Below are 14,088 nucleotides of genomic sequence, written 5' to 3'. Positions count from 1 at the left end.
TACCAGCTAAACAAGCTGCATTTCATTTTAATTCTAGAGACTTATGAATAATTATTTTATAAATTCATTTACCAGGGCAGTACAGTCACAACAAACCACCATTTGCAGGTTACTGCCCAGGTGAAATAATTCACACAGAAGAAAAAAAGTAGGCAGTAAGTTGTACATCTCAAAAACAGAAAAAGTAACAAACTATACCAAAGATTGTGCAGTAAGAATTAACTGACATAGCAACAATACTGACAGAATTGCACGTTTTACATGGATATGTTTTCTTGTTAACACCATGGTGGAGATGCAGTAGAGTGTCAAGGGAAGGTGGAGGAAATTAACTTAAGAGGTGTTAGTAGCTTAGAGATATAGAGTAAGGCTAGAGGATGAGATGTCCTTACATGATGTGACATACTGTGTGGCAATTACAGTTTGATTTGTTATGGAGGCATTGTTTAAGTTCAGCTCTGAAGGTAGAGAAGGGAGATTTTAGTGCTTTTAGGTGGGGGGATTATTTTTGGAACAAGACTGGAAGAGAGTGATGGGTGCAATGCCGCTTTGTTTACAGGTGTTGGAGTGGGGTGTTGTTTGGGAGAAACATCTGAAATTATGGTGTGTGGTGGTGCAGCGGTAGCGTTGTTGCCTCACAGCAAAAGGTTCTCCTGTTCGATTCTCGGCTGGAGTGCGGGGAGTGCCTTCTGTGTTGAGTCTGCACGTCCTCCCCACGGTTGGGTGGGCGTTCGAAATACATGCGTAAATGGGCGTGCCTTCGTTGAAGGTTGAACGTCGAGCTGGCACCTCAATGTTAGTCAAAACCTACTGCCAATCATTAGCGGACCGGAGTTCCACTGTGGCGACCCTTAACCGGGTAAAGCCGAAAGACAACAACAACAACATAAGTATACAGTTGGCAACTACTAATGGGAATGAGTTAGGCTGGAGAAGTTGAGATGAAGATGAGATAACCTATTAGGTCTGCTCTGCTTCACTGGGAGACATTTGTTTTTTTTTTAATCTGAAGCAGTGGTGCTCATGAGGGGATGTGTTAGTGATAAAGCGACAGATTTTTTTTTTTTTTTGAGGAGTTTTTTCTTAGAGGCTATTATGAGTTGCCCATATTAGTGCTGGGCCAGATGGACTCCTTTGCCTATACAATTGATTTAACTTTTGCCCTTAATTTCTCAATATGGGTATGGAATTTTAGTAACTGGTCTAGCCACAGACCAAGGTATTTGAAGGAGCTGGCTGCTTCTACTGGTGTGCCACTGAGGGTAGTAATATTATGGTGCTTAGGTAATTTTTTTAGGTTTTAGGGTAGTGACAAATAGCATGCTTTTTGTTTTTGTTACTAAGTCAGGAAATTAGGGAGTTGCATTCTTTTTGCAGGTGTGTTACCAGCATAGGGGATGAGTTGTGGGGTAGGAAGATCGTGAGGAAGTTTATGAAAAAAACTGAGAAGAGAAGCACTAGGGCAGAACCTTGGTGTACTCCCACTGAAAGAGGTGTGGGCTGAGAGAAGGAAAAACCCAATTTAACTTTAAAGAATCTATTTCTGTAGTCACTGGTGAAGTACCATAATTCTTACTTTATATGTTCAAATAAGGGTTCTCTGATTTTCCTAGGACTGCAACGGTCATCCCTTAAATATAAGAATTTAAAGAAAGAATGGGAGAAAACTGCACAAAATCTAAAACTGTTGGTTTGCAGTATTCCACTTGCTCTGAGGAACAGTGATCTTTAAAGCATTAAGGAGTATGGAGACACAAAGGAGCATTTCAGAAGTCACTGTATATTGATTTATTGGAATTTTGTTTTTTCAAGTGTTAGGACTGGACATACAATGTGGAGCCATTCCCATAACTACTTTGGTCCATTTTTGCAAATATAATATTCTTCTTACTGTCCACTTTCTGTTTCTGCACCTTATGTACCTTATTGCATCTTTTTTCTCCATAATATTCAAGTGTGTGTGTGTGTGTGTATCTCTCTCTCTAGATATATATATATTATATATATATATATATATATATATATATATATACATATAAAAATATTTATATCCATTTATCTCTCTCTATAGATATGTAATCTACACACACACACACACACACACACACACACACACACACACGCACACACACGCGCGCGCCTGTGTGTGCGCATGTGTATGAGTACTGGGCCTGTCTTCCGATGTAATCTTGATTTTTTTCCCCTTTACTGATCTCATTTGTATAATTTATTGTAACTTCTCTTGCTACTTGTATATTTCCAGGTTTGTATATATCCAATTTATGTCTTATAGAACTTTTCTCCCCAGTCCTCCACTGAAAATGTGATTTATGCCCAGTCAGATTTTCCTAGTAATCACGTAAATAAATAAAGAATGACAATGTCCATGTAGTCTCTAGACAGAAAACATTGCATATAAAGTGCAACCTGAGGTTGATCTTCAACATTTTCAGTGCCGTCACTGGGGACTTCCAGGCGGATGAATTTAGGAGGGCGCCCTGGCCTTCGACCTGGACCAAATCTCCTTTTCCCACGACCTCGACCTCTGCCTTTTGCCCTGAAAAACATGGAGTGATTTAAGGTTAATGCAAATACACTTTGTTCTTGGAGGTTACACAGTAAAAAAAAAATGCTTCCACTGATGGCATTAGGAGTATGATTTGTGCAGTCAATGTACTCCAAACAAGCATAATTTCAATTTTAGTCAGCGATATTTCATATCTGTCATGTCATTATGCTATTTTCTCAGATGTTCAATTTTTAACAAAATATATTTGTTTTAACAATACACAGACAGAAAGACAAAACAGAACAGATACTGAATATATTAAAATTAGCATATACACATCTCAAAACCAATACAGCATTATGACAATACTATATACCAACACTATGGTAACATTTCATACTGAAAGATTAAAAAAAAACAAAAAAGCAGACAAGAAAAAAGAATAAGCGTACAGGTTGCAACAATATGGTTTAGATCACAATGTGCAATACATTGTTTCAAGAAGCTTTCCAATCTTTTCTGAAATCAAGTCAATCCATATGCCATTACACACAACACTGCTACAGAAAAAAAAAAAAAAAAAAACAGAAGACACCTCTTGCAAATTGAAACATTTTGTTTTAATATACGGTCAGATTCCAAAAGTCTAGCTTCTGGTGCAGACTTGTACTGGAATAAGTCACATACGCACAGTGCAAGTCTTTTGGAAACTGTCCATAATGTTTTACTAAAGGAAAAACATTACATTGATGAATCTTAACTTTCTTATCTATAACAAAATTAAAATAATGCAATACAGTGTGAGGCCAGGTAACCTTCTAATTTATCCCTTTCAATGATCAAGGCTTCTTAAAAATGTAACCCATATTATTATAGATTCATAAGTTGGTACTAGGGTATCTACCCAAGGGTATTTATAAGCCTAGCCAGAGTGTGTTGGCTTTCGCCATCCGATTGATTAATTAAATGATCCTCTGTCAAGCAGAGCCAATGAAGTGATCCCAGGGGTGTATTTTCTGTTACCCATACACTCGTCAAGGTTTCTCTTGAAGAGTTTTAGTGAGGGGGCTCTGCCTAACGTAGTTTGGAATTTTGTTCCAAAGCATGGGAGTCTCTGTGACAGGAATCTATCCCTCCAGCATGTTCTATTTATTGCTGTGGCGAGGTTTAGCTCACTAAAGCACGTGGCTCGCAGTGACTTTTAAGAAAAGGAGGGTAAAATACTGAAAGCTGATTGGTTGTCATGTATTTTAAATATGGTATCTGTGATGTTTTTTGTTATCTGATGAAGGGCAGGTAGCCTGAAAGCGCTTATGGAAGATTTTATCATTGGTTTTATTGAATAAAAGTTTTGACAAGCTCTACGTGGAGTTCTCTGCTTTATTGTATTTTCTGGGACTGTGCTTGTGTTAGGCAGAGCAACTTTGGTGCAAATAGACTTTTGTTTGTTTTTATATTGCTTATTTGCACACGTCTGAGCTTAATAATGGAAACTTGGAGTTGGCTTACCACCCGCGAGGTAACTTGGACCAAATGACTAATGAAGGTGCTGGGAGAAGCCCATTTCATAATGTTAATCCATTGTTGCATATGAATATACAATGAATGGCTAACACCAATCCTGAACAGGAGTCGACAGCTATGGGTGAGCTTGAATTTCAAGAGTTGGTCTTGAAATTTCATAATAACATCATGAGACTGAAATGTTTGCAGTGGCAAAGGTTTCCTTTGGAAGCCTGCCTGAAATTTAATGTGATTCCTAGAGGAATGCAAGTATTGTGTATGCCTACACAGGGTGATGTGTATCCAGATCTCCTAGCGAGATGGCAAGAAATCAATTTACAAACTAGTTTCTCTTATATACAGTTGTTATTAGATTACTTCCAACCGGAAGAACAAAAAGTTTCTAAAGAAGTGCGAGACATGCAGCTAGACACTGAACGACATTTTACTGAGGAGTATCACTTTGAGAGATTGAGTAATGTGTTCTTCGCAGCAGCTTCTTATGACAACAAGCTGCAACAGATCAAAATTAAGAAATTAGAGCGGGACATTAGGGACTTTGCTCTAAACAATCTCTTCAGTTGGCCGAGAGTAAGATCTGGGACTGCTCGTAGGGAAGAGGCTGTGCCTACAAGAGAACCGGCACCCAATCAGCAGATGGAAAAAGAACTTGCCGGTAATGTTAAGACCACTCCTGGAGCTGAACAATCCTTTATTTCTGTCCCTAGCCCTCCAGCTGCTCCCTCTAATGGTGAGAGGGTGATGTCAGTATGCTCCAACATGGAGGTCAGCCAGCAGGAGCAGATACGCTCAGCAGTTGACAAAAGGGGAAGCATTCGCAGTTTTGGTAGCCAAACCCAAAACTACATCCACAATCTTCAGTAAAACTTTTCCTATGCTACCGGCTTCTGTCCGCAAGAAGAACGCATGCAAATGGAGTGTGTCGCAGTACAATGGACAGAAGAGATGGAGAGTCTCGGGATGACTGTGGGTGATGTTAACATTCTGTATAATATATCTGGTTATGAACTTAGTGATGTACAAATGCAAGTACTGAATAAAGGTCTAACATTTGTACTGGACGCTTTATCAGAGCACAGTCAAGTTGTTTTAGATGTTTTTAATTTCGCTAGGAATGTGATGTTAAAGCAAATATTTAAAGGTAATAATATGTCTGAAACTAATATTAAGTTTAGACAGCCTAGTGAGTATATGCCGTTTTTTTGTCCTGCCATGTCAGTGTTTGTTAAGATGTGTGAACATGACATAGAAGACTATTTTAAGAATGATCGAAAGAAAAAAATTTACAATTTATCCAGAGCACAAAGGATGGCACTTAATGATTTGATAAATAATGAGAATATCATTATAAAACCAGCAGACAAGGGGGGCGCAGTAGTTGTCATGAATAAACAGTTTTACAGTACAAAATAGAAAATGTTGTTGGCTGATGAACAAACATTTAGTAAGGTTTCTCCAGTTATGATTAAGAATTTGACAGATAAGGTGCAAAATAATATCAGCAATCTGCATTTTGTAGGATTGGTAGATAAAAAATTGAGGGATTTCTTTGTTGATTCAACATCCGACTGTACCTGAATTTAAAGCACTCCCAAAAATATATAAGTGTGCTGTGGACCCACCACTTAGACCCATTGTATCAGGTAGGGGTGGTCACTGAACATATATCAATTTGGGTTGCATGTGTTCTGAAACCTGTATTGAATTTCTACCCGAGAATATTGAGGGACACAGCACAATTCATTGGGTCGTCTTTGAGCATTTGACGGTGATGAATGAGAGGAAGTGTATGTTTGTTACAATGGATGAAAATAATTTTTTTACAGTGATTGATAATGTTTATGGAATCAAAGCACGAGAGTATATTGAGGAACAAAACTCAATATAATACTGACACTATTCAAAGAATTTGTAAATTGTTGAACATTGTGTTGGAATACAATGTATTTGTGTGTCAGGGGATGTATTTTAGACAACAGCAGGGTGTTGCCATGGGCACACCTTGTGCGAACTCATATGCCAACTTGGTGTTGGCATATTGGGAGGACAGTACCATATTTGAGGTTACACATGCATGGTCCAACAAATTACATTTCTATGTACGTTTTGTGGACGATTATTTTCTTTTTATGGGATGGCACGGAACAGGAATTAAAGGCCTTTATAATGTATTTAGAAGGGAGTTCTGAATTTTTTAGATTTTCAGTCAACTATTCTGAAGTTTCATTAGATTTCATTAGATTTTTTGGATGTAAGACTAACTAAAAGGGATGGATGTGATGTAATGACATCGCTGTACAGAAAACCTTGTTGGCGTAACAGCCTGCTTACTTATGATAGTATGCACCCACGTCACACCTTTGACAATATTGTCAAGGGACAGGTTTGTAGGATTTCAAGACTCTGCAGTGAGGATAGTAAATTCCAGGAAGAAGTGGATAATTTTCATAATAATTTGATACAGAGGGGATATAAACGTAATAGGACAGAACCTCTAATTAAACATAGTAAGATTAAACGCAACAGTACAGCTAAACCCTGGTTATATAAAGAGACTTGAGGTATAACTGATAAACAGAAAAATCCATCTGTCTGCAAAGAAAGAATTGATATGGTGCTTACTTATAGCAGCGATGTGGACTATATATGTGAGATTATTAAACATCATTGGCAGGTAATGCACACTGATCCTAAACTGAAAGATTTTAGATTTTACACCTAATTTTGCATTTAGAAAAAATAGGAGTTTGAAAGATATACTTTGTAAAGAAAAAAAAACTGTTTAAAAAGTGTCCCTAGTATTAACAAGAAGGGCACATATCCGTGCTATCACTGCAAAGCATGTCAGTATATTTTACAAAAACAGATATTTGTGCATCCAAGGACAGACAAACAGTATATATTTAGAGGTTATGCTGACTGTAGGACACACAATTTAGTATATATAGCAGTCTGTCAGAAATGTGAAGTATATTATGTGGGAAAAACCAATAATATGTTCAAGACAAGGATATTTCAGCATCTGTCAGACATAAAACATTGCAATGAACATAATGCATTGGCACATGTAAAAATGAATATGGATCATACATTTTTATTCATGGCAATACAGGTGATTACTCCTAATGTCAGGGGTGGCAATTTGTTTAATGATACGGAATGTACTGAGACTAGATGGATTGTAAGATTAGGGGCAGATAAGCCACCAGGTATAAATGCTATTGTACCTTTAAAACCCATCCTTAAGAAAAGGAGGGTAAAATACTGAAAGCTGATTGGTTGCCATGTATTTTAAATATGGTATCTGTGATGTTTTTTGTTATCTGATGAAGGGCAGGTAGCCTGAAAGCGCTTATGGAAGATTTTATCATTGGTTTTATTGAATAAAAGTTTTGACCGGCTCTACGTGGAGTTCTCTGCTTTATTGTATTTTCTGGAACAATACACAGACAGAAAGACAAAACAGAACAGATACTGAATATATTAAAATTAGCATATACACATCTCAAAACCAATACGGCATCATGACAATACTATATACCAAAACTAAGGTAACATTTCATACTGAAAGATTAAAAAAAAAAGAGCAGACAAGAAAAAAGAATAAGCGTACAGGTTGCAACAATACGGTTTAGATCATAATGTGCAATACATTGTTTCAAGAAGCTTTCCAATCTTTTTTGAAATCAAGTCAATCCATACGCCATTACACACAACACTGCTACAGAAAAAAAAAAAAAAAAAAAACAGAAGACACCTCTTGCAAATTGAAAAATTTTGTTTTAATATATGGTCAGATTCCAAAAGCCAAGCTTCTGGTGCAGACTTGTACTGGAATAAGTCACATGCGCACAGTGCAAGTCTTTTGGAAACTGTCCATAATGTTTTACTAAAGGAAAAACATTAAATTGATGAATCGTAACTTTATCTATAACAAAATTAAAATAATGCAATACAGCGCGAGGCCATTTAACCTCCTAATTTATCCCTTTCAATGGTCGAGGCTTCTTAAAAATGTAACCCATATTATTATAGGTTCATAAGTAGGTACTAGGGTATCTGCCCAAGGGCATTTATAAGCCTAGCCAGAGTGTGTTGGCTTTCGCCATCCGATTGATTGATTAACTGATCCTCTGTCAAGCAGAGCCAATGAAGTGATCCCAGGGGTGTATTTTCTGTTACCCATCCACTCGTCAGGGTTTCTCTTGAAGAGTGTTAGCTGAGGGGGCTCTGCTAAACGTAGTTTGGAATTTTGTTCCAAAGCATGGGGAGTCTCTGTGACAGTAATCTATCCCTCCAGTATGTTCTATTTATTGTTGTGGTGAGGTTTAGCTCACTAAAGCACGTGGCTCCCAGTGACTTGGATTTCTTTAGGTGGAGCATGTCCATCAATTCTGAGTTGGACATGGCTTTGTAAGTCAGGCAGAGATCACCTCTGAGTAAGCGATATGCCACTGAGTACAGCCGGAGTTTTTTCAGTCAGGCTGCATAGGACATATGTTTGAGGCTCCTGTTGGTGAGGTACTTTTGTGGTCTATCCAGCTGTTGGAAGTGTCTTGTGAGGTACATCCCAAATGGGGCATTGTACTCTATGATGGGTTGGATGAGTGACGAACAGAGGGGCACTATAACCTCTTTACTTCTAGATGCGAACCCTTTAGTAATTAGATGGGCCACATAGAAGGATTTCCTAACTACTTTGGCAATATGATTGTCAAAGGAGAGATTACTATTTACCCGGGTCTCCAGATCTCTTATTACCTCTTCTGTATTAAGGGAGCTGCCACCTATGTGGTAACTTGTGGTTGTTTTGTTTTTATTTTTCCCAAACGGGATGACTATGCATTTTTACTCATTTAGCTTGAGGCCATGACTTTGACACCAGGTGCCCGTCTCAGTAAGGCCCTTTTGGAGGATGTCCGTGTCAGCCGGAGAGTCAATTATGGCTCCCAGTTTGCAGTCATCAGTGAACTCGGTTAGCCATAGTCCTCCTGTGTTTGCCTGTACTTCTGAGAAGTATATGCCGAACAGTAGGAGTCCCAGGACCAAGCCTTGTGGGACACCACTTGTGACTGTTTAGAGTCGGACCTGGAGCCCGCTATTCTTACCGTGAGTTCTGTCTGCGAACCAGTTGGCAGCCCATCTCGTGACGTAATGGTTTATGTTCAGGTTGGTGAGTTTTTCTGTAATACCCGAGTGGGGAATGGTGTCGAAAGCCTTGGCGAGGTCAAACTAGGCTGTGTGAACCACCTTTACCTCGTCTATGGCCTTGTTGACTGTCTCGAAGAAGTCAATCCGATTTAGTAGGCATGATCTGCCCTTAACAAAGCTGAACTGGGTCGGGTCAAGTGTTTGGAGGTTCCCAATGTCTTTGCTAATGAGTTCCACGATGATGCGCTCCATAACCTTGCAGACCAGGCTAGTCAGGCTTATGGGGCGATAGCTACCAGGGTCAGTTGTGGCCCTTCCTTTGTGGAGTGGAATAACTGTTGCTGTGCACCATTCTATGGGCACATAGCCTGTGGAGAGGCTGAGGTTGAATAGCGTGTTTAGGTGGGGGATTAGTTTGTTCCGTAGTTCGTGCAAGACGGAGCCTGGGACACCATCGGGCCCCATTGACGCTGTGTTTTTGGCTTTTGAAAGGGCTGCTTTCACCAGTGCGCCTGTGATTTCTGGGACACTACACTTTTCCGGTATTGTTGTGGGCCCTTTTGGGGGTGAGAGGGGGGTGAAGTTTGCACTGAATCTATCTGCCAGGATGTTGGCAATATCAGTAGGTTCAGTATATTTTGTGCTATTTTGCACTAGTTCAGTGCATATCTGCGAGTTGCCACTTGCGTAGCTAAAGAAGGCTTTGCGGTTATCTTTTGAATCCCTGGCTATTTTTCTTTCGAAGTTAGCCTTGGATGATTTTATGAGGCACCGTAGTTTCTTACTGACACTGATCAGGGATGCCTTTCCTTCTTGGGATTTGCTTTTTTTCTGAACTAGTTTCCTCTTTCTATTGTACAGCCTGTTTATGGCAGGGGTCCACCAGACTGGTTTCCTTCTCTTAAAGGAGTGAGTCTTGGTTTTGATAGGGACAGCCCGATCCACGCATCCTTGTAGGTGCTCACAGAGTGCATTTGTAAAGGCTTCTGCATCTTGGGCAGCGTTATCCTTTAGCGTGGGGGCTGTGAAACTTACCGCCTCTGTCTTACGGTGAAGTTTGCTTTAGAAAAGATTTTTATTGTGGTTTCCTTAGTTGGGGGTGGTGGTGAGGTGTGAACATCCAGAGTGATTAGTTTATGGTCTGATCTAACCAGTGATGGGTTGACTTCCGGTGTGGAACATCTGTCGCCCATGTTGGTGATGACCAGGTCCAATATGTTTTCACCTCTGGGAGGGGAGTTTACCAGCTGATCCAGGGCATTTGAGTTGATGAATTCAAGGAAGCGCTGGGCCTGGGAGTTTGTACTCGAGTAGTTTTTCCAGTTAATGGTAGGGTAATTGAAATCGCCCAATATCAGGGTGTTTGGTAGGGACCTTCATGTTTTCCAGTGTCTCCAGAAAGGTGGAGTGGTGGTCCTGGGTCATGGAGGGTGATCTGTAGTAGGTCACAATTTGCATTGCAGATTTGACCGATGTTAGTTGCACATGGATGATCTCAGGGGCATCATGCTGCGCCACTAACCTGGAAGTGTAGGTATCCTTGATGAATATGGATACACCCCCTCCTTGTGTGTTTCGGTCCGTGTTCTGTGGTCGAAACATGTGGCATGAGTTGTAGCCCGGATGTGCTGGGGTGCTTCTCTGGAGCCTTGAACCAGGTTTCAGTTACTGCACAGATGTCGACTTTTTCCATACTGAGGAGTGCTTCGAGCATGTGCATTGTGAGATTTAAACTCCTGGTGTTGAGTAGCATAACCCTCAGTTTTTTGTTAATTGTGTGGTTTACGGAGGTGGGTTTGAATTTTGAGCCTTGCCTAAAAAAGGCACTATGGGGGGGCAGCAAGAGCCTTGGTCAGTATTTGAAAGCCTAGGGTTGACAGGTGCAAGCCGTCTCTTGCGAAGCAACGTGGCTTGTCGAGCATGTCGTCCCAGGCTGACAGACACTGGATCCCCTTTGAATGACACCAGAAGCTTAGCCAATTGTTGAAATTGATCATTTTTTCTTTATACTGAGGTATCATTCTTGGTGAGGGCAGGATGCTAGTCTGGGTCATACCAGCCTGGGCTACATGATCAGAGAGCTCTTCCATGTCTCTTTTCATGTATCCAGGGAGGTACATCTCAGGTCATTCACACCAACATGAACAATGACAGTCATATTTGTACTTGTTGGCCTGAGTGCTTGTGTTACATGGCGGATTCTGGCTCCCGACAGGCAGCTAACAGTAACCTTCTGCTTGTCCAGCCTAGTGAGTGGGACGTCAGTGTGCCTGACTATAGTCTCACCTATTACTAGTGTGTTAGGTATGTTATTTCGCCTTAAGGGCTCTGATTGTGCGGCACACTGTTTTTGTGCTTTATGTGTTGTCTGGTTTGTGATGGGAGGTACAGGTTGTTTGGGTGTCTGCTTTAGAGGTCTCTGATGCTTTTGCAGGTTTTTATTTAGAGCTGCAGAGTATGATTTTGTGTATTTTTTGCCAGTGCTGGTTTAATAGGTCTGTGTGTGGCTGGAGGTGTGGTGCAAGTGTTAACCTTCTCCTCTTGACTGTCTGTTCCAGTCTTTGGTGGAGAGAGCTTAACCTCCAGTTTGGCTGTATAATTGCATCTCTCACATATGTTAGTGTTTTGTGGTAGGAGGAGAGGGTTGTCTGTGTACATGAGGCAGTTGTAACATTGCCTCAGGATTCACCAGCTGGACTGGAGAGTACACCTGAAATTGCCCTTTGGTCATGCCTGAATAGTAGGGTGAGCTGCTTAGTCGCTTGGTTGGTGAGGGGTGAATAAAGAACCTTGCCCTGCTGGGCAATCAAGCGTCAGGGTATATTAGTGCTTGCTATTAGGTCTGAGCAAGTGCTGGGATGTAGAATGCTTTTTGAGAGCTTAGGTTGAGAGTTAGTCTAGTTTCAATGGGAAAAACTGAAGAGGAGACTTATTATTACAGTTATTGTTACTATTATCTTAAAGGCATTCATCATTCAAGATTTTACAGTAAGTATAGTCTAGTAAAATTGGCTAATTTAATGGAGGTCATACAATCATTTGAAAAACTCAAACTGTGCAAAACAGAATTCTATAAAGGTAATATAACAGAAGGGAAAGGCACAACATTTTTTCTCAAGCAGTGCTGTTTCTTAAACATTTATCAATCTTTCCAAACTGAAGCCCAGAAAATTAACTGAACTGTTAAATTTAATCTTCAACACATTCAAACAGGCAGGAGATTTTTATTATTGGAAGCATTCATTAGCACTTTGAAATGATTAGTTTAAGATTACCAACATTTCCATTAATATAATTTTTGTTTTGCTGTAAAAATAGTATTATAAAGACATAGACCATAGATATATATTTTTTTTCAATTCACAAACTCTTAAGAGTACTTGAAGCATCTTTAAGAAATGAGCTTTCTTTGCAGAAAGTAGGTCATTCCTAACTAAAATATCATGAATACAAATGGCTGGAAAAGGGGGAGGAGAGAATCCTAATCTATAGGAAAAACGTCAAAAAAATCTTTATACATCAGTGAATAAACTAGGAATCTAAAGTTTTAATAAAGATATGTCAAGAAGCTAGTAACCTACAGAATGTGCTCAAACAATAGCATTATAAAAACCTAAACGTATTACAAAAATCTAGAGCTATATGAAATGCTACTATCTTGGCAATCAGATAATATATTGCATGCATTTTCATTCCACCATAAGATTTAGGGGCAGTTAGCTTTTGGTGGTATGGTTACCATACACATTTATTAAGCTCAGTCTGAATATTACAGCAAATATTGTGGAGCAGTCTGACAAAAAAAGTAAATAAAAAAGTAAATGAAAATATTCATTGTAATAAAATGAATCTGAGACTGAATGATACTGCATAGGCATTCACCTTTTAAAATAAACATTTATATTATTCCAACAGCCTATATAACGTTTAAATGGCATTCTTTATTATTTTGAATAAAGCCAAGCCCTAAATATGTTATATTAGTACAACACTTAACGCTAGGGAAAAGTGCAATAACTCAAGAGTTTATTACAATAACTTGGAATTTATTACATGGGCTGAGCCTCAAATTGGTCAACATTGATTATTGTACTTCCCCAGTAAACAATCAAAAATACTGTGTGCAAAAGTAGTTCAAATCAGTAACCAGGATTACACAATAATGCCATATTATTCTAGAATAGCCAGGGTTGATACACTGATTCCATGCAACTGTTGACTACTGCTGAAGTCAAAGAAAGAAACGGGTTTCTAGTAATGTTATCAGCCCTATCAACGGTGCTAGTTTCAGCTCATAAGTAGATTTGTTTCCTATTTGACTTGCCAAGAATTCTACTGGATTTAAGAAATTTCTTTTTATTATTGTTGCTTATTCAAAGAAGTGTTAAAAGTACTTAATTCAAATAAACCCAATGATTTGGTTATATTATGTAAAAATATATGTTGAACAACAGAAAAAAGTAATAAAATAAATTGTAATGTTTGGTAAAGAAGTTTAAGTTGATGGCAACTGATAATCTCACAGCCTCACATTTAAACTTTAAGAAATGTATAGCTCAGAATTTCAATTAACAGACTTTGATTTGTATTAAGAAGGAAACTGATGCTTTACACCCTTGAGAAAACTTTGTTGATAAATTCATTGTATTTGCCAAGGACAGTTTTCACTTAAGAAATCTAGGAAACAGGATTCTGGGTAGATGGTAAGAATCTAATTTGTGAGCAGAGTACAAGTTCTGGCCGATTGTAACGGAATAATTAAATGTCTCTAGGTGAATATATGTAGGAGCTACAGTTACTGAAATAGGAGCTAGGGTTCAGTTAATTATGATATTATGTTTGTAACAACATAAAGAACAACTATCACCCATTTAGTCTCTCGGTATATATAGGATATCACTATA

At 39.0% G+C, this 14,088-nt stretch overlaps 1 protein-coding gene across 2 annotated transcripts in view; it reads right to left on the bottom strand.

Annotated features, from left to right (window-relative positions):
• The window catches only part of PRDM10 (PR/SET domain 10), a 1,088,540-nt gene that overhangs the window by 692,005 nt on the left and 382,447 nt on the right, over positions 1–14,088 (bottom strand). For both annotated transcript variants that reach the window (XM_044081083.1, XM_044081084.1), the window contains exon 8: positions 2,428–2,557. In XM_044081083.1, the coding sequence (XP_043937018.1) occupies positions 2,428–2,557 (130 nt within the window). The remainder of the gene's footprint in view (positions 1–2,427; positions 2,558–14,088) is intronic.

This window comes from Protopterus annectens, chromosome 8.part0 (genome assembly GCF_019279795.1).
Source record: "Protopterus annectens isolate FY-2018-M chromosome 8.part0, PAN1.0, whole genome shotgun sequence".
Taxonomy (NCBI): Eukaryota; Metazoa; Chordata; order Ceratodontiformes; family Protopteridae; genus Protopterus; species Protopterus annectens.
The sequence above is the reverse complement of the archived record's forward strand: the minus strand, read 5'-3'. Positions and strand labels throughout refer to the sequence as shown.